The 24,432-nt window shown below is 36.0% G+C and overlaps 4 protein-coding genes and 1 long non-coding RNA gene across 9 annotated transcripts in view; 3 read left to right on the top strand and 2 right to left on the bottom strand.

Annotated features, from left to right (window-relative positions):
- The window catches only part of LOC103524259 (atrial natriuretic peptide-converting enzyme), a 42,117-nt gene extending 35,115 nt beyond the window's left edge, over positions 1-7,002 (top strand). For 3 of the 4 annotated variants that reach the window (XM_026833363.1, XM_026833364.1, XM_017449533.2), the window contains 4 exons: positions 275-464; positions 691-974; positions 1,248-1,396; positions 1,628-7,002. In XM_026833363.1, the coding sequence (XP_026689164.1) occupies positions 275-464; positions 691-974; positions 1,248-1,396; positions 1,628-1,804 (800 nt within the window). In that variant the 3' untranslated portion in view covers positions 1,805-7,002. Of the gene's footprint in view, positions 1-274; positions 469-690; positions 975-1,247; positions 1,397-1,627 lie in introns of those variants that run through there. The other variant, XM_026833365.1, reaches the window with a different exon arrangement.
- The window catches only part of LOC113473895, a 51,855-nt gene extending 43,474 nt beyond the window's left edge, over positions 1-8,381 (bottom strand). The window contains exon 1 of the long non-coding RNA XR_003395694.1: positions 8,049-8,381. This is a non-coding gene — a long non-coding RNA (uncharacterized LOC113473895). The remainder of the gene's footprint in view (positions 1-8,048) is intronic.
- Positions 8,382-8,893: 512 nt separating this feature from the next.
- LOC103524230 lies at positions 8,894-12,214 on the top strand. Of its 2 annotated transcripts, none has more exons than XM_017449538.2 (2): positions 8,894-9,784; positions 10,031-12,214. In XM_017449538.2, the coding sequence occupies exons 1-2, from the start codon at positions 9,066-9,068 to the stop codon at positions 11,973-11,975; spliced, it is 2,664 nt and encodes an 887-aa protein (XP_017305027.1). In that variant the 5' UTR covers positions 8,894-9,065; the 3' UTR covers positions 11,976-12,214. The 2 variants fall into 2 exon arrangements, with proteins under 2 accessions (XP_017305027.1, XP_017305026.1); XM_017449537.2 differs by having other exon boundaries at positions 8,894-9,795; positions 10,042-12,214.
- A 101-nt stretch (positions 12,215-12,315) lies between these two features.
- Positions 12,316-24,084, bottom strand: LOC103524257 (NADH dehydrogenase [ubiquinone] iron-sulfur protein 2, mitochondrial). Its single transcript, XM_026833350.1, has 9 exons — positions 23,821-24,084; positions 22,474-22,696; positions 20,278-20,526; positions 19,647-19,932; positions 18,780-18,907; positions 18,264-18,360; positions 17,821-17,961; positions 16,961-17,058; positions 12,316-12,771 (listed from the first exon to the last, which is right to left on the bottom strand). Exons 1-8 carry the CDS (start codon positions 23,916-23,918, stop codon positions 17,021-17,023), a joined length of 1,260 nt encoding a protein of 419 aa, XP_026689151.1. The 5' UTR covers positions 23,919-24,084; the 3' UTR covers positions 12,316-12,771; positions 16,961-17,020.
- Positions 13,729-16,811, top strand: LOC103524258. The gene is made up of 6 exons (XM_008489266.3): positions 13,729-13,868; positions 14,541-14,818; positions 15,035-15,288; positions 15,510-15,624; positions 15,811-15,835; positions 16,408-16,811. The coding sequence occupies exons 1-6, from the start codon at positions 13,847-13,849 to the stop codon at positions 16,809-16,811; spliced, it is 1,098 nt and encodes a 365-aa protein (XP_008487488.2). The 5' UTR covers positions 13,729-13,846.
- Positions 24,085-24,432: the final 348 nt, after the last annotated feature.

Raw genomic sequence — 24,432 nt, 5'->3', positions numbered from 1 at the left:
AAATCCGGTGCTTTTTTCCCAGTATCCTATAGGAAAGATTTTCCGAGTACAATCGAGTGTTTCATTATAATCAGTATTATGGTTAATTGGTCATAAGCCGGGTGGCACGGCGGCGGCGCGGCGCTTCGAACTTTTGACGTCCGCGCGCCTCCTGGCAAGCTTGATGATAGAATCTAGAATATTCCACCAATATTTGGGCTCCCGCGAAGCATTTCACTAATCAGGAGACCGAGAATATACCTACCAAAATTTCCTCCCTTGTTTTGGGTTTCAGAATGTGGCACCAGGAGACATTTGCACAACAATTTCAAAGCTCGCAAAAGGATCATTGGAGGTTTCGAATCGAATCCAGGAGATTGGCCGTTTCTTGCTGCTCTTTTGGGCGGGCCCGAGTTTGTGTTCTACTGTGCGGGGGTTCTCATTTCGGACCAATGGGTTCTCACTGCAGCGCACTGTGTTGGAAAGTAAGTACCCGCAGATACCACAATAGAGTATGTGCAACACATTTGTCTATATATGAAATTCACTTGGAAAACAATAGGAATAAATGGAAGAGTACTTGTCCAAGCCATTCATAAGGTTTGATGATGACGAGTAGACTGTGAAATTGAGTAGTAAAATAAATACCATTTACCATTCAGTCTTCTGTGGAATATTGACCCCATTACTTGACATTTCCCTCTTGTTCAGTCTTACAGGGTTGAACATTGACGAATGGACAGTACAGTTGGGCGTGACTCGACGAAATTCGTACGCCTTCTTCGGGACACGATTCAAAGTCCGTGGTGTGTTCGCTCACAGTCAGTACAACATCGGCGCTCAGCACGACAATGATATCGCCCTATTCCAACTCAAGCAGAAGGTCAAGTTCAACGATCATCTTCTACCCGTGTGTCTGCCACCTCCGAACTATGAGCTGGCACCGGGTACCAGGTGCACTGTCATAGGCTGGGGCAAGCGAGAAGACACGCGAGGTAGGTTTTTACAAAAGAGTATTACTTACTTACTTACTTACTTACCATGGAAACGCTTACCCTAGTTGGTGTTTGGCCTCGCCAAATTTTGCCTCCATAAAGCCCTTGAAAATGTCCTCGGGTGTAAGATGAAGGATGGTCGTGTCCTTTCTGACTTGGTCTTACCACCAATTCTTCGGTCTTCCTCTAGGCCACCGTCCTTCTGGTTATTTATTAAGAAAAGGTAGTTTGTCTCGAAACTCTCGAATTTCATTGTTCAATATTTGTTTCCAGTATCTGAGTATGAAACTGCTGTGAACGAAGTCGAAGTGCCTATCATAACACGAGATATCTGCAACAAATGGCTGAATAACCGAGAACTCAATGTCACGCTGGGAATGGTCTGCGCTGGGTATCCAGAAGGAGGCAAGGATGCATGCCAAGTAAGAAATCTTGATATTTCCACGTGGTATATTTAATGTGCTAAAGGCAGCAGGCTAATTTGGTTTAGTAAGATTATTGTATTTTACCTCTCCATGTCCATTTTTCCTTTGAAGGAGACCCTCTTTTAATATTTATCACTCCATATCAGTTATGGTTTCTTCTACTTCTTCTATTCCTCTAATACTTTCCTGTATCGCCGATTACAAATCAAATCTCATGATTAATTTCAGGGTGATTCCGGGGGTCCACTCTTGTGCCGGTCATCTCATAATTTCGAGCAGTGGTTCGTGGGTGGCATTGTGAGCTGGGGTATCAAATGTGCACATCCTCATTTACCCGGCGTGTACGCGTATGTACCTAAATATGTGACTTGGATCCAAGACATTATGGATAAATATTCTTACTAAATGTGTTAGGTTTTGCTGGAGGCGGGTTTCCTCCACAAATCACGTCTACTACTTATCCTACACTGTATTTCACTGATAGGCATCTTTGGATGAAGATGGTTCCCTTTTATTTGGGAGAATTTTTTACATAGGACCTTTTTACAACAGGCAATATGTAAATTCTTCTATGGACCCTATAATCCCTATATTTTTGATGTCAGTCAGACTCTATTGTGTCACAACTGTCACACGCTTAGGAGGTGCATAGCTACAAAAGTATTATTTATGACTTCTGATATGATTAGAACAAGTAGCTGCCATCGACTTTAATGTTCATTTAGATAATAGTATTTATATTTTCGAGGATGTAAATAAAGTTTATTGTTGATATATACTTACAAGTATTTGAAGAGTTTTACGATTGTACCTAATTTTGATCAATGTGAGAGTGAAATGCTTTATTTTCTGTTAGGAGCACTCATATTTATTAATTTTGTTTATTGTTAAAACTAAGATTTGTTACGGGGAAGTTATTTTCTGATATTAAGTACCACGTGTTGTAGAAAAAATTACTATCTTTAGTTCAATATTATATTAATATGTAGATTAATTTGTTTCAAATTTTACTTCATGAAATAACTCCTTCAATTCAAATCATGGGAAGAATAAAACTTACTTATATGCTCCTAAAATAATATCTTCTTCCTATACATACTTTTGTATTATTAACTTTGGGTGAGTGATTGTTATCGTGTAATGAATTGTTTATCAGCAGTGGTTTTAGTCTAATATTTTCCTATATAATTTTAATTAAAACAAAGACATTTTATTTTTCTTTGTGACGATGTTGTGTGATTCTACCTTAATAAAATCAGACAAAAAGTACCTACCTAGAATATATTATGAGTAGCAAAAATATCTATTAGTCCAAACTAGAGAAATAACATAGGTAACGTTTAGTTTTATATTAAAGAGTTTATTGTAATAAGTATTATTACTATATTGTTTTTAATCATAAAAATATCTATTAGATAAAATGTACTGTTTAATATGTAAACATTAGTGCTTAGGTAATTATGCTTCCTGTATAGATTAAACAAAAAGCTTACAAAATGAAACATTCCTGCTTTACACATCTACTTACAGACATACATATTAGTATGTATTAGTGTTATGTACTGCAGTTAAATACCTACTCGTATACATATTTATGAACTAAAAAAATTATCTACTACCTACATACCTATGTATTAAGATTAGGGGAAAATTTGTACCTATTAAGATCCTAGAAATAATAATTTTAAGAATTCAAGTACCTACCTACGTACGAAGTTAATTCACTAATCGAAGTTAGAAACATTTATGTCAAGTAGTTTTCTACAAAAGATTATTTCCACATTTACATGATTTTGTGTAACTTGGGATCTCTTTTATAATTGAGTCAAATCTAGTACCTACTAACTTTTGGCCGGTCCAATGAACTTAGAACCACCATGTACAATAAAATTATAACAATGGGAAATTTGCAAGTTGACGTAAAAAGTAATATTCGATATTCCACCTCGTTTCAAAAGAGAAATAATATTTATATAGGATACAGAATATCTTTGAATTGTAGGTACTTGAATAAGTTCTTTGTGTTTAAATAAACATTATGTAAATGTAAACTATGTTCGTTGATGATAATACCCATGTCACCTATAGTTGTAGGTTTAATAGTTTAAAAGTAATGTCTTCTTTTGTATTAGAATTCAATACTGCTTTAAAAGAACATTAAAATCGCAATAATTTGCGATTGAACATGAATATGGATGTCATGAGAATATTAATGAACTTACAATAAAGATAATGAAAAATGACATTTTTTTATTCTTCTTCATTTTTGTATAGTTCATTTAATGACGTGAATTCAGTAAATAAATACCTTTCTAAAAAAGTAAAAAATAAATTCTACATTTATCTGCGAAAAAAGAAAAGGCAGAACAATTAGACTTTAATAACGTAGTGTACAAAGAAAAATCAATTATTTATTAAGAAAATAATATTTCCCAATTTTTAAATTTTATCAGTTCTCATTACAAAATCTACAATCTTCCATTTTAATTGTCACATGACTATTTTAATCCCTTTTATTTAACTTCCAAGAACATAATAATTATAGATACTTACCTTAGCTATGATTTGGAAATTTAGACACAAAACTGTACCTATATACTATATATTGATTACTTATTATTTCGTGTAGGTACAATATAGGAGACAAAACAACATGATTCCTCACTAATTTCCTATTCAAGAAGGACTGTACTCAAATTTTCATGTGTATATTTTTACGTTATTATATTCGAATGTGTATTTGAATGGCTGTCGGTATTTCAAACATCTTCACAACTCAATTCTTAATTTACGAGCTTTCTCCTAGTTTTTTAAAGTTCATGTCATTATATCACATAATATAATACGTAGTCATTTATAAATTTTAATTTTTTTATCCTACCTACTCTACCCTTTACTCTTCATCAAAACAATATTTTGAATCACTCTTACTCAACATCATAAATGAGAACTATCATTTTCTAAATAGATACCTTCCTAGTTAGGTTTTTTCTAATATTGTTCCTAATAATAATAAAAATACACATTTTATTTATTTCTTTTTTTACAAATTCTCTAGAGAAAAATCTGTACTCACCTACCTATCATCCTATCAAGAAATGAAATTGAAAATCATAATGGCCTATTTATTTCAAGAAGTAGTATGCATAAATAAAATAAATGTTAATCTAAAATTAAAATTAATTAATCAACCTACCAGCACCTACCTATCACTTACAGGTAGGTAGACATGTACATAACATTTCGCGCTTGTAAATAAGGTATTTAAAAAAATCTTTGTGAAAGGGAAAAATCTACAAAGCCTCCCCACATTTTTTGTTGGTATTACATCGTTATTATCAGTGCCTCCCTTGTTTTCTTTCTCATTTCTAGATAGATAAACACATCTACATGGAATACATGGATTTTAACTGGTATACCACTACCTCTGGTCACTACCCTTTAAAAGTTGCCCTTGTGAGGCTGAGTGCACACTGCACACCGAATCCCAAAACAGAGCCGAAAAACATTTACTCTGCCGGGAATTGAACATGGGACCTCCGGAGTGTGATGATACTCACTTAACCAGGGAGGCTTCTTGGGCGAATGAAAGTACAAAACAGTTCATTTGTTCTTCTTTATGCTTACAACTCATTGAGTAAAAGTAGGTAATAAGTATCTAGGCTTTTAAGCAGTATGTTGAATTTGATGTTAGTTATTGTGCTAAATGTTGCTTCTTAGTTATCTAGTGTGAAATAGTAGTATCCAATATCCATACTGGGTGTGGAATTACCTATCAAACATTTTAATCAAAATTTATTTTATATATAATATAATTATGTAATAACTTGGGCAATAGCACGTTAAATGTACCAGTTTTCAGTTCCCAACGGATAACCGAGTGTACATTTTGTATATTTTATAATGTTTTTGATGGAATAAATAAATTCAAAGCACGGAGTGCTACATGCTACATACTTGTACTATTAGGACACCTTGTGACAATATATTGATTGCACAGTTGCAAATTTTCACTTCTTAAATGTAAATCTCAATTGACCTTTCCACACCTGAATAATAACAAGAAGTGTTAGTATAAACGTTTTAGCATAAAATTTAGGCTGGCCGAGTTTCTACACTTTAGAAGAAATGAAATCCACCGAACAAAGTTTTTTTCAAGCTAAAATATTGATTAATTGGTATGACTACATTCTTTTATGGTATTATACTTTGTAACATTCGTTTTCTTTGTTTTGAAACACTATAAAATGCTCACTTCGATGTGTCTTGTCTTTTTTAGCTAAAGATATAAAATATATACTACTTATATGTATAAAATTCATAACTAACTATAATACTTACCTGTTCCAATGTACATAACTATTTAAGTTTAATCCTTAGATATAACTACATAGGTACTATTATTACTTACCTATATCTACATTAGTACAGGGTGAGGCGCGGCAATTTCCTTTTTTGAAACGTCTAGTGTGCAGCCGCACTTGTAATTAGACAAGTTATGAAAGTTCAGCAGATTCAAAAAAGATGGAAATTTATGTTTCGATTTAGTTCAGTCCTCAAAATTATTTTATCAAAGGAGCAGAAAGCATTTTATGTAGAAAGTTATTTTTCAAATGAGTCTAATAGTAACAGTGTAGCGCGCGTTTCGTCTTCGTTATGGTGTCCTTCTCGAGGTTTTATGGGGCTACCTGAAGGCTGAAGTTTACAAAGATCGTCCAAGGAACATTGAAGAATTGAAGCACAACATCCGACGAGAAATAGGCCGTCTACTGGTAGCAATGTTGGAGAAAGTAGACAGAAACTTCAGAAATCGCCTCCATCAGTGTATCGAGAATGGGGGTCGCCATTTGAATGGAGTACTTTTCGAAACAACATAAAGTCAAATTTCCAACGTTTCTTGATGCTAATCCATCAACAGAAGTCAAGAAAGTATCACAGATTTTTTTTAATCGTTTCAAAAAAGGAAATTGCCGCGCCTCACCCTGTACTTATACTTATATACAGACTATTTACGTTTTGCTCTAGTGATCCATATTAATATAGATGGATAATTTGTATGGTATCATAATTTTCATTAGTTAGTTTGTCCTTATTTAAGTATAGGTACAGAATCAAAATATTGTTTTTAGCTAAATCCCTTTTAGGGATGGGCTAGGTATTCATTTTTCGGCAGTCATAACTTTGGGTCAACTTACAGGGTGCACCAGAAAAATAAAATAATAATAAAACAGCTTTCTGATAAGAGGAGTATCATCTCAACTTTTCTCCCACTTGTCTTCGACATACAGTAAAATTTAAATTCCATCTATCATGCCTACATCTTACAAAACCTTGATATTTTTTGTTTTTTTTTTTTTTTTTCAGTTACATGTGCTGATTGAACAATTTTAAGTAAATGGTTTTAATTTTTAAACTTAAATTTACTTAAATAATGAAAATTAGGAAGGAATGACATTATGACACATACTACCTAACCTACTTTACTTGTAGGTATTCCATATACTACTGTGGCACACACTTTATTTCATTTACTTAAAAGTATTATTTAATAATTTAAAAAATAAATCATAAGTGCAAAATAAAAATAAGAGATTTTAGGAAATAGGTACCTATATTAAATTTGTAGTATAGAAAACATATAAGTAAAATAGAAAGTTTTTATTAAGGATTTTTTTTTTAGTATAATAGAGATATTAGGTATAATTTAATTATACATATTATTTTGGATACCTAACCTACCTATAACTATTTTTGTAAACCCTTGTAGCACCTACCTATGTATGTAGATTTTTCCGTTTCACTGTATTTAGTTTGTTATAAATCTGATTTCCACTGTCACTTAATCCATAGCTCATTAAAATATTCACACAGAGATTCTCATATCTAATGGGTTGCATGAAATACTACTAAAATTAAAACTTAGGTTGTACCTACACCTTGTAAACTTAAGCTTAAGACCCAGGACAATAGTTTTTTTTTTCTTACTAGTTTAAACTTTTATTTACTTTTACTAAAGTGGGTAGAGGTACCCACTTAAATAGGACATTATCTTGTGGCTCTAAGGATATTGATGAAACATATCAACAAAGGAAAATGAACTTTTGAATTTCAATAAAAAAAGTATTACTTACACTAGTTTTGAATGGGGTGGCCCAGGTTCAGTTCTTGATCTTACTGAAATTGCAGTAAAAGATCTTTTTTTGTTGTTCAATACATACCTAAGTACTTGAATTTGGGGTGTTCTCAGTCACATGGTTCAACTAATTCCTAGGACCTAGAGAGTATAACCACAAGGGTGGACTGAAGAGTCATTTCATACAAAAGGAAATCCATTCAACCCTCCCACAGATGTTACAAAACTAGGAAAACCTACTCAAGTTTTCTGATAAAACGTTGAAACTAGCACATGGTGATTGTAGTTCCAGTCCCAAGTATATTATTCTCAGTACTATTCTTAGTCATTTTTAGAGTCAATGTTGCTTTTCTATGTATTGTGTATTATGTATTTACCTATTATCCTATACCTATAATAATAATTAACACTATAAAGTAAAATATATATATATTTATATATTCATTTATAAGAAAATAACAGTGTTTCATTATCCTGCAGGAGTAAAACACCTTCAAAATGTGGCACTATACTTACCATAACTTGCTGTGATGTCAAAGTGCACAGCCCTTTTCTGTAGGTTCTTTTTTTCCGTGTGAATACATAAATCACTGGACTACAAGCCAGATACTTTTATTCATATTTCATTCTACTTATCAAAGATCATGGAGCTTTAACATTAGCACATGCTGAGTCTACTGGTAATGCGATGAGATGAAACTTTTCCATTATCCGTGATCAAGATTCAAGGCTGAGTTGAAAGAGTCTTTACACCTTTTTATTGCACTTTTTAAATATTTTCCTCCTTCCTTAAATCCTTCTTTTATAACTTTTTAATAAGAAATGGAACATTTTTTACTTCTTTTTTATCTTATCTTTTAAAATTGAAAAAAAAAAAAAAAAAAATTCAAAAATTGGCTGTTTTTAACGGTAAACGGTTGCCGGTTGCGCACCGACAGACGGATCCCCACGGAAATCACAAATAAAAATACGCTTGAGAGTTTGAGAGCAAAAATACGCTCGTTCGTGGCCGGTCGGAAGTCAACTTGGCCCGGCCCAGGTTGGATATCGCGTATGTACTCCTTTTAAAATTTATTTTATATTTATTTTTGTTTGCTTTGTAATTCGCTTGTTTGTAATATCTAATTTAAATGAAAAGTATAATATAAACGTGCAAACTAGAGATAAAAAGTAAAAAATGAATTCAGATTGTACGCGTTGCGGAAAAAAAAATCAAGATTTCGAATTTCCCGCCAACTTTACAAGTTTACAAGCTCATGAAGGCTCTGTGTTAAAAGTTACCACATCATTTTCCACTTGCCAAGAACATCTCAGAATGGCCTAACTCAGCCCTGTTCATAACCACGGCCTGAGACTGAAACCTTATTCAGAAGTGAAGACCTGACACTTGGTGTATTTGTAACGAATAATGCATCCTGGTTGCCTGAGGCCTCTTATAGGTCTGCACTACATCAAATAGTATCCAGTGTTTCTTGTGAGCGAATTCTAAGCGGTTGGTTGAACTGTATTGTTGCTCATTTCAATGTTAAATCTATGCTCAAAGAGTCTGCAGAAAATCTCTATTATTATATTTACAGTGTATGTACAAGCCTAGTGTGTACGTTGGAAGTTACTTTGGTTCAAGTGACTGCATCATTGAGGAATGACTCACTCGTGTCTGCTAAACAAACACAACTTCTGAATGATGTAAAGCAACATTTGTGTGAAATGAAAGTTCTCCTGGATACAAGGAAGAAAAATCCCCAACTCTACCTGAGTTTCTTACAAGTATGCACACATTGGGGTGCGTTCAAGATAATGATGAACGAGTATGATATTCGCGCCTTTGATATCGACAACATCAAGTTGACTGCAATGGATCCTTGCTTACATGTATTACACAACTACCTAGAAGCAAAGGACTGGAAAAAAATCTGCGACACAATCACTTCTAATCACAGAAGCAATGTTCCCGTGATGAATGCTCTGAGTGAGTTATTTGCGCAGTGTTTGGAAATGCTTTACTTGTTTGACAATATTGATAACTTTACAATTTCCCCTCAAGAATCTACTGCTAGGTTTCTTGTTGATAACTCTGACTCTTCTTGGCTATTACGGCGTGCTCATCTCATTGAACCTTACCTCAGTATAGAATACAGATGGAAATTGGCAGAGAGGTTAAGCAATTATCTCGTAGCTACTGAAAACTGGCATACTGAACTGGAGAATAATGTGGCGCTGCATGAACTTAATGTACTAGTGTTTGGAATAGCACTCCACGTATGAACCTTACCTCAGTATAGAATACAGATGGAAATTGGCAGAGAGGTTAAGCAATTATCTCGTAGCTACTGAAAACTGGCATACTGAATTGGAGAATAATGTGGCGCTGCATGAACTTAATGTACTAGTGTTTGGAATAGCACTCCACGTGTTTACATTGTTCAAGCCACAAGGGAAGGCTGGGGCTCTAACTCTGCATTGTGTTGATATTCCAAGCATTTCTCAAGGAACCCAGTACTCCACGTATTACACAAGGCTGTTGAAACAGTACATTCAGAAGCGTCTGATATTTTGTATCATTTTAATGATGAAGTACTAGAGCTAGCAACTCATGAAGATAAAGATCAATTTAATAAAATAATCAAAATGGAAGAGAATATGAGCACAACAAAACCATTAGAGCCCAGTTCTGATGACAGTGATGTAGAAGGCTCCAATAGTGAGGAATCTGATGAAAAAAGTGAAAAGAAAAGAAAATCGACCAAGAATGTAAAGGAGGAAAGTGAAGACAGTGATACGGCGGAACCAAACACTGTGGTAAAGAAAAGAAAGGTGAATGAAAAAGACGAACAAGGAATTACATGTTTGATAGAATGTATCGACAGTCCCGATTGTTATGAGGAAGATACAGATATACCTAGTATTGTTTCCAAATACATCTCCATTATTGAGGCCTTGCCAGTACAACACCTGCATCCTTCAAGCCAACACTTATTGTTCACTTTAGTTTTAATATGTACCTCCAATTCAATTAAAACTGAATCTCTCATTAGTGGCTTCTTACTCGGCAATCACTTTACACTCCCCAATAGTAGAATTCTTCCTCTCCTCATAGGATGGATTCAAATTTCCGTAGGTACAAAGTATAAACATGAAGTCCTTACAAAAGTTTGTAAACTATCCGTACAACGTGAAAGTGCAATCAAAATGATTGCCAAATACTGTGAACTCACCAAGAAAAATACTGAAGATATTGATGTAGAGAAATTATCTGAGCAAAGTCTGCTGTCCTACTACTTCCTCAATGAACTTAACACTTACAAGACCTCTAACAAAACTATCAAACTCCTAAAGAAAAAAATCATCAGTCGGACCTATAAAAATTTCAAAAGCCTCAAGTTAAAGCCTACACAAGATTTATTATTACTGTTTGGGTTCATGTTGCAGAAATCGTTAAAAGAGCATGATAGCCAAAGTATCCAAATGTTATGTTCAAATTTGAATTCCTATCTGGACTTGGCTCTTGAGCACGAGCACAGATCTCTGATTGAGCTGGTCCTCACCTATGCGGACCTAACATTGAAGAAATATATCCCGCCAGATTTTACTCCTAGAGTATGGAACACACTTCCCTCTTGTGCTAACTTGTGCTTCCAATCAGCAACATTAGAACAGTTCAACCAATTCTTAGAACAAATGTATAAGCAGATGGAGGACCTATTAGAATCTAGCAATACTAAAACTTGCGATCTGCGCGCTATAGAGGTGAACTTTGAACTGTGGAGAAAACTGATGACAAGTCATCTGTCGAGAAACACCAACATTGCTCGGCTTGGCAAACTTGAAAACGTCATCGCTTGCCTCAGTACATATGTCAGCTTGTATGATGGGGACACCACAGAACATTTTCCGATGATATTTCAGCTCGTACTTGATATTGTCTACTCGTCTACTTTCACCTGTGTTAACACAAGTATTGTACATTACTTATTCAATCTAATGACACCCAAGTCCTGTGTTCATTTCAAGTATTGTATTAAACTGTTGCAATACTTAATAACAAAGAAAGCATCTATTATTTCAGATGAGACTGCATTGTTTCTGTTAAAATACCATTGCATATTATCTCAGGTTGCTAGGTATGTGTGTTATGAAGAGTGTAGTGATGGGGATGTTCTACTCATAGCTATGGGAAAGGTAGCCCATGCTATCCGCAAGGAAAAGAAATACTTCCAGCGTGTTGCTCCTTATATTCTAAGTAACATTATGCAGCTGTATCAAGTACACAAGTTTCCACTAGGTGTTACTGTTCACATGAATGAAATCAGCAATATTTTCATCAGCATCTGTGATGAGCATGGAATTCATTTCCTCAAACACAGTCTACCAGACTCATGTAAGCAGTTGTTCTTACAAATACTTCAGAACTATACCAAGTATTCTTCTCATAGGTTTGTGTAGTTGGAGCGTACACGAGATCTATGCTATTAGGCTTAAAAGCCAAGGCACGTTATAAGGGGATGGGTAACCCAGCTTGTTATAATGTAGGTCATGTGGGTGATTGAGTGTACAGGGCAAGGTTATTATTGGAATTAGTTATTTAATCCTTGTTTTGTAAATAATTAATCGCTAAAGTGAAAATTAAAATCCAAACCTGGAAACATGAAAGTGTTTAATCTCTACCACTGTGAGACCCAAGCTTGTATGTAAATCAAGTGATCATATTTTTTTTTTATATATATATGTATATACATATTATTATTGTTGATGTAATGTTTATTTTTTAAAATAAAAATAACAGTTTAAAATTGTACAATAGTCGTATTATTTATTTCATAAGATTCTTCTGTTTATAAATGTTTAAAATACTGGGGCTTTGCTGTTTTAACCAATTGACCAAACATTATTTTGTGTCAAATACAGGTAACACTTCAATCAAACGATAAATTGACGTATAATGTCATAGATGAAATGTTTATAAATGTTTAAAATACTGGGGCTTTGCTGTTTTAACCAATTGACCAAACATTATTTTGTGTCAAATACAGGTAACACTTCAAACTTCGATAAATTGACGTTTAACGTCATAGATGAACTCTTGTAATTTATAAATTAACCGATTACGCAATTTTTGTGTCCAATTTTTTACGTCAATACTTGGGCAGCCCATTGATAAAAAGTGAACATTACTAAAAAGATATTGTACTATGTATTACATTTCAAAATATCTACATAACATACAGCGATAAACATTCAGTTTTAATGAGAGATATTTACCTCGGATGTATTTAGCTCTCAAAGGCACTTCAATGTTCAGTAATTTCTCTACAGCAAGAGAGTAGCACTGTTCATTGCACATCATGGATACATAGTCCAAACGATCGAAATAGGGTAATGCTTGGGTATAAGTTTTATATTCAATGAGCTTTTCTGTTCCACGATGCAACAAACCAATGTGAGGGTCTGCTCTAACGACAATCTGAAATACAGAGTAAATATCATGTTCCTCAATACCTACCTAGCTTTGAATAAATTTACACCAGCACATCAGTGTGAAAATGTAAATAATAATAATAATAATGTATCATGGTAATAGTAGTAGCCTATAATGGTGGGTTAAAGGGACTCTTCAGTTCTATTTGAGCAGTATAAATAAACAACTTTTAATATTTACAGTACTAAGATTCCCTTCCAGTAATTTAATAAAACCAACCTATGACTTGGATTGCACCATCAACAGAACAAAAACAGTACAGTTGAACTTTGGAATAGACACAGAACGGAGGCTACATCTGGATGGAGTAGAGCTTAATGTTGTGGACAAGTTCAAGTACCTGGGGTCAGTGGTGGATAAGGAAGGAGAGCTGGATTGCGAACAACAGAACAAAAACAGTACAGTTGAACTTTGGAATAGACACAGAACGGAGGCTACATCTGGATGGAGTAGAGCTTAATGTTGTGGACTAATTCAAGTACCTGGGGTCAGTGGTGTATAAGGAAGGAGAGCTGGATTGCGAAATCGCCCATAGAGTTAGTGCTGCTTGGATGAACTGAGTTACCACTCCAATGCAAAACTGTAGAAACAATATCCTATCTCACCTCGTCCGAGCTCATCTCAGCCCTGTTCATAAACACAGCCCCATCCATCGCTCACCTCCATGAGGTTTTTGCGCGAAATTTCAAATTTTTAAAATTAATTTTTCACAATGTGCAAGTGCAATGAAGTTGTGAGTTAATTTTTACTTTTCTATTTTCTTTATCCCAATCCCAACCAAAACCAAAAAACAAGGGTTCTTGGTTCTTGTTGGTGTCAGTAAATCACACTGTCTAAAATGGCATCCAATTCCAGTATAGGTAAGTTTAATGTACGACTGAACATTACCTGTAGCTTCTTACTTCTGTGCCTAAACAGCATTCAACCATACTTGGAAGTTAAGATGATAGTGGGTCTAAATCTCATATAAAGAAAGAGTAACTAACAGTCATCCAAGGATGGCATGAGTAGAGCGGTATAGGTAAGTTTAATGTACGACTGAACATTACCTGTAGCTTCTTACTTCTGTGCCTAAACAGCATTCAACCATACTTGGAAGTTAACATGATAGTGGGTCTAAATCTCATATAAAGAAAGAGTAACTAACAGTCATCCAAGGATGGCATGAGTAGAGCTGTCTCTGCTGCATAACCTGCAAATAAATTGGTCTTGGTAGAAGCTCATGGTTTGTAGATGGAATTTATTTGTGTGTCAGAGTTCCTTACATCTGTGGTACACCATTTTTTATGAACAGCTAGGTTTGAGTAATTTCTAGTAAGCCTGCTTTGGTCTTCACGAGTGGTTTGATTCCCACAGGGGTGAACTTTATCCTAAACAAGTATGGTTTGTTCTTGGAACAGCTTTGTTCTGCTATCTTATCCTTTTAATTTTTAATTTCAGGACAATAATACCTCTGGTGTTGCAATTCCCTTTGTCAAATCTTTTATTACTATTTATTTTTTTATTGATATACAAATTGCTTATTTTTCCAGAATTAAAAGCTTTGGAAGATCCTCGTCTCACCTTGGTAGAGAAGTTATCAGCTGCCCAAGCTATTCTTGTGTCATTAAAAACATGCAAAATCCAAGTAGTGCAAGAAATATTATCATGGTTTGTTAAAACCAAAGATGAATTAATGAGGAGTCAAAATAAATCACCAGCTGAAATTGATCTCTTGTATGAATCATTGAACAAATGCATTCAAATCACCACTATGCTACATATCCCCATTTATCAAATCAAATTCAACATCATGGATAGCTTGCTAAAGGTAAGTTTAGGAGTAGAATACCCATCAAGTCATACAGTGTCTATTTGAAATGAAAAGTTGTCTTCTATGTATATCTAGGCTGCAATATCATGTAACCTCAGATCATGCTTGGATACTATGCCCAATATACATTTGCACATTGGTTTCTAGACTTTCTAGGTCACATTGAGCCTTTCTGATCCAAGTCACTGATCATCTAGTTATTCTATGTTTCAGCTTCTCAACATCCAAAAGAAAGCTGTTTCAACAGAATTATACCTACAAGTGTGCCTCTCAATATTGGGCCTGGACAATTTTGTGAAATGTTTTCAAGGAGATGCTATTCCTTTCACCAAATTTTTCACTCAATTGAGTTGGCTCTTCTTCACTCCTCCAGACTTGAAGCAACCTGATTTTATGAAAGAAAAGTTTCAAATTTTGGAAAAGATGGTGTCCATATTGAAGAAAATCAAATGGAACTTAAATTTGGGGTATGTAGTATGTTAGATACTTAATTATTATCAGAATTAATAGTAACAATCAATTTTAATTCAATTTTATGTTTGCCTTTACATTGTTCAAGCCACAAGGGAAGGCTGGGGCTCTAACTCTGCATTGTGTTGATATTCCAAGCATTTCTCAAGGAACCCAGTCTTGTAAAAGACTTTATAAACACCCTGTATATGTAATAATATTAATCACCCATTTTCAGTCTTCAAGATATGACAGATGCTCTTGTGTGTGTGGCAACATTGGACCATTGGAGTAACACTTGGCAACCTGGTGTGAACCACATTAGGAAGACTTTGGAACAAGTCTTTTACAGTGTAAGTGTCTGCGCACATTATTTGCCAAGGTGGTATGATTAATACCTAGCTAAACGTTATGACATCACACAGATTGAGAGTAGAGAACACGAAACAGATAGTAAATAAAAGTACTTACCTGTTCATCTATTTATCATACCTTACTGAACTGAATGCTAATGAGTTTTTGAACTTTTCGTTTTGCAGGTGGTGACAAAAGATGGAAGTTTATGTGGAATTTTATGATTAATACCTAGCTAAACGTTATGACATCACACAGATTGAGAGTAGAGAACACGAAACAGATAGTAAATAAAAGTACTTACCTGTTAATCTATTTATCATACCTTACTGAACTGAATGCTAATGAGTTTTTGAACTTTTCGTTTCGCAGGTGGTGACAAAAGATGGAAGTTTATGTGGAATTTTACTGACAAGCTTTCATGATGAAACCATTTTAATCAAACAAGAGTACACAAATATTTTCAATGTTTTATCACTTCTCAAAGTTGTTCCCACTCAAAATGAGGCTCATGTCACTGGTAATATCTATACTCATATATTAAATACAACCTTTAAATTGTGTGATGATTATTTTGGAAATATATCTTACGTTTTCGAAAAACTTGATTCCTTCATAAGGATTGAAATTTCCCAGTATAAGTTGAATGGAAGAGAGCAGAAGATTACAAGTATTGAACCATTCCAGCCCTTGGAGCACTGGATGAAAATGGTTCATATCTTCAAGTGCATGTCCGAATTTCTTGTGAATAACAATATCTCCACTAATCTACCTATCAAGAGATGGAATTTTACTGACAAGCTTTCATGATGAAACCATTTTAATCAAACAAGAGTACACAAATATTTTCAATGTTTTATCACTTCTCAAAGTTGTTCCCACTCAAAATGAGGCTCATGTCACTGGTAATATCTATACTCATATATTAAATACAACCTTTAAATTGTGTGATGATTATTTTGGAAATATATCTTACGTTTTCGAAAAACTTGATTCCTTCATAAGGATTGAAATTTCCCAGTATAAGTTGAATGGAAGAGAGCAGAAGATTACAAGTATTGAACCATTCCAGCCCTTGGAGCACTGGATGAAAATGGTTCATATCTTCAAGTGCATGTCTGAGTTTCTTGTGAATAACAATATCTCCACTAATCTACCTATCAAGAACATAGATGAACTCTTGTAATTTATAAATTAACCGATTACGCAATTTTTGTGTCCAATTTTTTACGTCAATACTTGGGCAGCCCATTGATGAAAAGTGAAAATTACTAAATAGGTATTGTACTATTGCATTTCAAAATATCTACATAACATACAGCGATAAACATTCAAGACTGAGTAGACAATGGATGGCAATATTGTCTTCTTGCATATGTAATCAAATGCATTTGATTAACGATCGATCTCTCCAAACACGACATCCAAAGTTCCTAGAAAAAAGAAAGGAAGGGCTCATGATAATACGTATGTATGGTCTGGCAGTGAAGTTCGAGGAAAACTTTATGTATAATGCTATTCAGTTTCATTTCAACGACTCTCGTATTTCGTAACAATGGAACATCTGCTACATTGTGTCTATGTCACTATTTTTATTCATGTCATGAAGATTCTTTAAGTAGATACTTATCGATACTGCCGTGCGCTCAGATTAGCTTATTACATGTGAACTACAAATTTATTTAGAACTCAGTTTCATTCCCCCCTATAGATAAACAGGTTGAACTTACCAATAATAGCGACAATATCAGCTAGGAAAGAACCCTTGCCAATTTTCTCTCAAAGTGTATGATGTATGTTCTGTATAAACTTTGCTCCTACCGCGATCCAGTACCCAGTGTAATCATTACTGAATGCCATTCTGTTCTACAGAACTTGTTTTCCTTTTCTCCGTACATAGCCATTAAGACATTTCCTCAGTTTAAAAAATTTATCATTCATGCTCACAACGAGAACTATCAAGCTTTTTGTTGTCAACAGAAAGATTACCCAGAAACGGCTGAAAACTTATATGGAAAAGTATTTGGTGCCATTTTAAACATTCACTTCAAACTATCTAAAGAAGTTCCATTTCTTGAAACCTTAAGATACTTATCGATACTGCCGTGCGCTCAGATTAGCTTATTACATGTGAACTACAAATTTATTTAGAACTCAGTTTCATTCCCCCCTAAAGATAAACAGGTGGAACTTACCAATAATAGCAACAATATCAGCTAGGAAAGAACCCTTGCCAATTTTCTCCAGAGCAGCCAAATGGGCAAAACCAGGGGCCTTGATCTTACATCTGTATGGCTTGGAAGTTCCATCGGATACCAGGTACACTCCAAATTCACCTGTAAATAATGATGATAATAATTACACTTCTTTTATTTCACTTTTTCCCGCTTAAATCGGGTCGCTATTTCGTGTCAATCTTTTCCAGTCTGCTCCGATGTGCAACTTCAAATTTTTAACCACACTCCAAGACTCAACCTTATAAATAAAGTATTCAAAACTCCCCATCCGTGGCTCAAGCTCCAGCTTTTACGGATGGGTATACCATTTGTTAACTATTTATTTGATGAGAGAATTGTTCTGAAAAACCAAAAATGTATGTACCTACATGCTTCACAGGAAGCAATGTCAAGTGGTTTACCTTTAGGCGCCTCCACGGCGGTATAAGTGGCACCAGGGGGTACAGGGTAACCCTGAGTGAATAACTTGAAATGATGAATCAACGCCTCCATTGAAGTCTGAAATGTGTGTGAAAGAACATTAAAATAGTAAAACTGCCAGCCTAGTTAGCTTGCTTGGTAGAGCGTCTGCCTTGTAAGCGCCAGGCCACGGGTTCGATTTCCGCCCAGGGCGAATTTCATCCTGAACGGATAGTGTTCGTTTTCGGAACGGCTGGCTTTCTCCTATCCTGTCTTCCTTCTCTCTTCGATTTCGGGACGATAAGACCTTAGCAGTTACAGTTCCCTCCATCAAACCTCTTTTAAAAAAAATAGTATAACTAGACTAGGGGTGGGTTTCACCAGTCTTCTTTGAATGGCTCTATTAAGCTTGTACAAATCAAATGGAACTTAATAAGACTACTTAAATAGGGTCGATTTTAAATCTCTATAAATAATGATAATAATAAAATCCACGCTCTCCTAGTCCTTCTCCTTACCTTCATTTCACTTCGGCTAGGCGTGGAAATCTTCATATCGTCGGTTCGAACCTCGCCTCCGGGCATTTTATTGATTGCCTGCTCGACAATTCTCAGTGACTGACGCATCTCCTTCATTCCAATCACATTGCCTGCGCTGTGTGTACTCTGTAGGGCAGCATTAGGTCGGCCGTTCGTTTCGCCACTACTCTTGGATTTCTTGACTTTGTTTTTCTTCTCTGGTTGACTTTTTTCTTTTTTCTTGGAGAATTCTGTGTCGTTAGTGCCGTTGGTTCGGGGCACTGTGCTAGGCAGAGAAGGGGTAGAGGACTTCTGGCCAGACTTGTTGGGGTTGGTTTGGTTCTGCGTCGACAGAAGCTTCTTCGCTTTCAAACTTGACGTTTCCTTGCTGTGAACAGAGAATCAAATATCACATGGATTTAGAACACTTGATTTTCATTTTACACAAATTTCACATTGATTTATCAACAAATGTCAAAACCATAAAATACATAAGAACAAAAAAAAAAAGGTTTGACGGAGGGAACTGTAACTGCTAAGGTCTTATCGTCCCGAAATCGAAAAGAGACAGAAGACAGGATAGGAGAGAGCCAGCCGTTCCGAGAACGAACATTACCCGTTCAGAATAAAATTCGCCCCGGGCGGGAATCGAACCCGCCGCCTAGCGCTTACAAGGCAGACGCGCTACCAACCAAGTTAACTAGGCTAGCAAAGCCTTTTTAAAGATGAATTAATATCAAGATAAAAAGTAATACCTATCAATATTTTTTTTACCTTGTTGGTCCTTTGATGTAAAAAAAAAAAAAAAAACGAGATTATGATTTTTTCTTCTTTTTTCAACTTTTACAAAAAAAAAAAATTCTTCTTACCTGTCATAACAATCACCGTGCGTTCCAATGGGGATATCAAACTCGAAGTTTTCGTAGCCATCGTACGGCTGCACCTTGCGCAGATCCCACTTGATCCCCGAGCCTCTCAACATGACCCCGCTGAACCCATAGTTAAGCGCGTCCTCAGCAGACACAATCCCGACGTCCTTGGTACGCTGAATCCAGAGTCGATTCTCAGTGAGCATGTCTTCTACTTCATCCAGACGCGCGGAGAACGTCGAAATGAAGTGGTAAATGTCGTCCAGCAAGCCAATGGGGATGTCCTGAAAAAGTGAGTGATGAGGGGAGAGTCAAACCACTCCGAGGCTTAGGTGTAGGGGAAAACAGCCCTAAGGGATGCGTTAAGCTTCTACAATGAGAGGAGAGTTTGAGAAGAACAAAGTTTTGATAAGAACAATGGAGGGGAAGAAAAGAAAAAAAAATTTGAGGAAAAAAGATAAATACCTATTTCTGGGTATTAAACCTGAAAGGTAAAAAGGTGGGTATTAAACCTCAAAAGCTGAAAGGTAAACTGTAGTATGGAGAAGAGAGAAAGACTCTGTGTCTTAAACATGGCCAAAGGAAAGAAGGTGTCTAACTGTAGTACAGAGAGGAAAGTAAGGACTCACCAATGCCACACCTCCAGGTCTAACATAGGCAGCGTGCATACGAGCTCCCGACGCTCTCTCATAGAACTCCATCATCTTTTCTCTCTCTTCAAACAGCCAGAAGAAAGGTGTCATGGCTCCAACATCCAAAGCGTGAGTACCCACTGCCATGATGTGGTTAAGAATTCTTGTGATTTCGGCAAAGAGCACTGAAATGAACAGCACAAGTCTTAGAAAAAAGAACCTAATTGGTTGGTTGGGTCTTCCACCCTCACAGTATGGGAAATCTGCTATTAAGTCCCTGATTTTTTTTTTTTTTTTTTTTTTCCCCCCCCCCCAGTTTGGGAAATTCTCTTTTAAGTCCCTGTTTTTTTTTTTTTTTTTTTTTTTTTTTTTTTTTGAACATTGAACCTCATGTCATGACAAAAATACAAAAATTAAGAAATATACTTAAATTAAAAAGAGGGCATGATGAGCCAAGTGGTAATGCACTTGCTTGTCCCAGTGGTAATGCAACCTTCTACATGGTCGGGTTCGAATGTTCGACTTTTTTTTTAAGAGGTTTGACTGATGGAACTGTAACTGCTATGGTCTTATCGTCCCGAAATCGAAGAGAGAAGGAAGACAGAATACGAGAAGCAATGGCATATATTTCAACTAGTTACTTTTTGGTGTTCTTGTGTTGACCCAGGACCTAAAGGGGAAGTATTGTGTCTCTTACTTACGGATGGGTATACCATTTGTTAACAATTTATTTGATGAGAGAGTTGTTCTGAAAAACCAATAAATGGAAACTTATAAAATAAATATTAACAAAGAAGTGAGTTGAAACATAATTTACATCCTCCGTGGCCGGGATGTCACAAGAGTTGCACACCAAAGGTCCCGGGCTCGATTCCCGGCAGAATCAAAGTTTTCTTTTCTCCGCTCAGAGCTTAAAATGCGGGGTGTACTCAACCTCGTGAGGACAATTCAGTAGCGACTCCAGGCATACATACATATATTATTTTTATTTTTCTCCCTGTCTTTTTTACCTAGATACCTACCTGCTGAAAAACAGAAAACAGATTAGTTTTAAAGGCGTGTCCCGAATTCATCGCGATTGTATATCCTGTTTATACCAAATTATAACACCTGATTGCACTTGGATCCGTGGAAGAGAGAGCTGTGTGAAGTAGTGGCAGTACCTTAGTAGAATTTTTTTTTTTTTAAGAGGTTTGACAGATGGAACTGTAACTGCTATGGTCTTATCGTCCCGAAATCGAAGAGAGAAGGAAGACAGAATAGGAGAAGCAATTGCATATATTTCAACTAGTTACTTTTTGGTGTTCTTGTGTTGACCCAGGACCTAAAGGGGAAGTATTGTGTCTCTTATTATAGCTTCTCTGATGAGGGACATACTATGGGATGGGTGAATTGGTATGCTCTGATACAGACCACATGAGTCTAACGTAGCAGTTGTTTCAATGCTACAAAATAAAAATGGAGGTGAAACTTTTTTTTTTATTTTTTAATGAAATGTGATAAGAGAATGAGTTTGAAGATGAAAGGAAAAGTGTATAGAACAGTGGTGAGACCAGCTATGATATATGGGGCAGAAACTTGGGCTGTCAAGAAGGTGCATGAGAAGAGACTGGAAGTTGCCAAAATGAGAATGCTGAGATGGAGTTGCGGGGTTACCCGGCTGGACAGGATCAGAAATGAAGTAATAAGAAATAAAATCAAAGTAACAGAGGTGTCAAAGAAAGTCCAGGAAAGAAGAATGCAGTGGTGGACATGTTCAAAGAAGAGAGGAAAACTATGTAGGAAAGAGAGTTGAGAGGATGATAGTAGATGGAAAGAGGGGACGGGGCAGACCAAAGAAGAGGTGGAAAAACTGCATAATTAAAGACCTGCGGGTAAAGAACCTAACAGGGGATGAAGTGCATAACAGGGTTGACTGGAAGAAATGGACATGTTCAAAGAAGAGAGGAAAACTATGTAGGAAAGAGAGTTGAGAGGATGATAGTAGATGGAAATAGGGGACGGGGCAGACCAAAGAAGAGGTGGAAAAACTGCATAATTAAAGACCTGCGGGAAAAGAACCTAATGGGGGATGAAGTGCATAACAGGGTTGACTGGAAGAGGCTGGCAAAAAACACTGACCCCACTTGAGTGGGAAAAGGTGTAGAAGAAGAAGAAGAATGACTTGAATCACACCCATAGTTGAATACAAACCTCTCCATCAAGTTCAAGCACAAGACGTAATACTCCATGGGCAGCAGGGTGCTGGGGACCAAAATTGATCACCATGTTTCTAATCTGCTTTTCTACAGGGACCAAGTTGTCATTCCAGTTGATGATTTTCCACTTTGTTTCTTCCTTGTCTGGATAAAGAACAACATACTTCATTTCATCGAAATATTTGGAATCTGGGTACCACCTGCCTCCATCTCTTTTCCTGTAGGAAGAACATTTGTTTGTTAGTGAGACATAAATCAATACCAATTGGTGATAATGTTGGATAGATTTTTGGTAAATAATCAGAAGCCATGACAATAAAAAAGAAAGCTCATTTTTGTGTTTAACCTAACCCTATAACACCGGTTACAGCTCATTTGTGACAGCTCCTTTCTGTAGTAATATTTCATTGTCGTGGCTTCTGAACTAGTACTCCATGGTTTTTATCTGCTATTGGGAGGGAAATATTTGGAATCTGGGTACCACCTGCCTCCATCTCTTTTCCTGTAGGAAGAACATTTGTTTGTTAGTGAGACATAAATCAATACCAATTGGTGATAATGTTGGATAGATTTTTGGTAAATAATCAGAAGCCATGACAATAAAAAAGAAAGCTCATTTTTATGTTTAACCTAACCCTATAACACCGGTTACAGCTCATTTGTGACAGCTCCTTTCTGTAGTAATATTTCATTGTCGTGGCTTCTGAACTAGTACTCCAAGGTTTTTATCTGCTATTGGGAGGTATACCTACATGTCTTACAGTGAAGACACAGACAAATTCTCTTTCCAAACCTCACTCAGTATGTCGGGCTATAGAATTTACATGGTGAACACACCAATTACACATTGAGCAACATTGTTCATGGTTGGTATGTGGCCAAGTGATTGTCTGGTATTGGGAGGTATACCTACATGCCTTACAGTGAAGACACAGACAAATTCTCTTTCCAAACCTCACTCAGTATGTCGGGCTATAGAATTCACATGATGAACACACCAATTACACATTGAGCAACATTGTGCATGGTTGGTATGTGGCCAAGTGATTGTCTGAGACAAAGAGTGCTCCTGGCTATTAGTGTAAGAAGTCAAGATGAAGCTGTTGTCAGTGTTCTGTAGTGGTTCTTATATTGATTGACTTTGTGTGTGCTGCAATGTTAAATGTATAGCCAGAGAGTTTTAGGAAGATCAGTTCAATCTTCAACAACCTTTCAATCTCGTAAGTTCTCTCCACAAATTTAATCTTCATTAATTAAAAGGTCTATGCACCTGCAAGTTTTCTTGGTTGACCCTTCATACTTTTATCAATGGACATGGTAATTAAGGTAGATAGAAACTTACTGTGAAACACTGAATTTTGCTTGACCCGATACTACCACTTTAGTACCGTTCAAGAGAGATGAATTTCTTCTCAAAGCTGCACTGAACAGGGCAGCCATTCTCTCTGGATTCTATTTGGCTTGGATGACCAGGTTTTGCTGGACGGGTTATCCCGATATGCCTGATCCTGATTATGCCTTGAATGCACAAAGGGCACAAACTCTTGATAAATTGATAATCTTGAATGATAAAAAAATGTTCAGCCTTCAGCTACAACCTGACAACCAAAGATATCTGGAACAGCTGATTCTGGATTCTATTTGGCTTGGATGACCAGGTTTTGCTGGACGGGTTATCCCGATATGCCTGATCCTGATTATGCCTTGAATGCACAAACTCTTGATAAATTGATAATCTTGAATGATAAAAAAATGTTCAGCCTTCAGCTACAACCAAAGATATCTGGAACAGCTGATTTTAAATTCATGTCCTGACCCCGCGAAGAACAGTGTTGCCAGACTGGCAAATTTGAGGTCAATCTAGGCCCGGCCCAAGCGAAATTTCGAGTTTTGACGTTCTGTTGTTCCAACGATTCTTTGCATTTAAGGACAGCTTTTTGAGCTTTTATGCCTT

This window comes from Diaphorina citri, unplaced genomic scaffold, assembly GCF_000475195.1.
Source record: "Diaphorina citri unplaced genomic scaffold, Diaci psyllid genome assembly version 1.1 scaffold89, whole genome shotgun sequence".
NCBI classification, from domain to species: Eukaryota; Metazoa; Arthropoda; class Insecta; order Hemiptera; family Psyllidae; genus Diaphorina; species Diaphorina citri.
This window is presented reverse-complemented; position numbering and strand designations above follow the sequence as displayed.

Coding starts and splice junctions, on each gene's coding strand:
- LOC103524258 (XM_008489266.3), top strand. CDS start 13,847: ATGGCATCCAATTCCAGTATAG. Junction 14,819..15,034: donor TCATGGATAGCTTGCTAAAG/GTAAGTTTAGGA, acceptor TCTATGTTTCAG/CTTCTCAACATCCAAAAGAA. Junction 15,836..16,407: donor GACAAAAGATGGAAGTTTAT/GTGGAATTTTAT, acceptor ACCTATCAAGAG/ATGGAATTTTACTGACAAGC.
- LOC103524257 (XM_026833350.1), bottom strand. CDS start 23,918: ATGGCTGCCCTGTTCAGTGCAGCTTTGAGAAGAAATTCATCTCTCTTG. Junction 22,697..23,820: donor GCAAAATTCAGTGTTTCACA/GTAAGTTTCTAT, acceptor TTCTTCCTACAG/GAAAAGAGATGGAGGCAGGT. Junction 17,962..18,263: donor CGCCGTGGAGGCGCCTAAAG/GTAAACCACTTG, acceptor CATTATTTACAG/GTGAATTTGGAGTGTACCTG.
- LOC103524230 (XM_017449538.2), top strand. CDS start 9,066: ATGCTCAAAGAGTCTGCAGAAAATCTCTATTATTATATTTACAGTGTA. Junction 9,785..10,030: donor GTACTAGTGTTTGGAATAGC/ACTCCACGTATG, acceptor AAGGAACCCAGT/ACTCCACGTATTACACAAGG.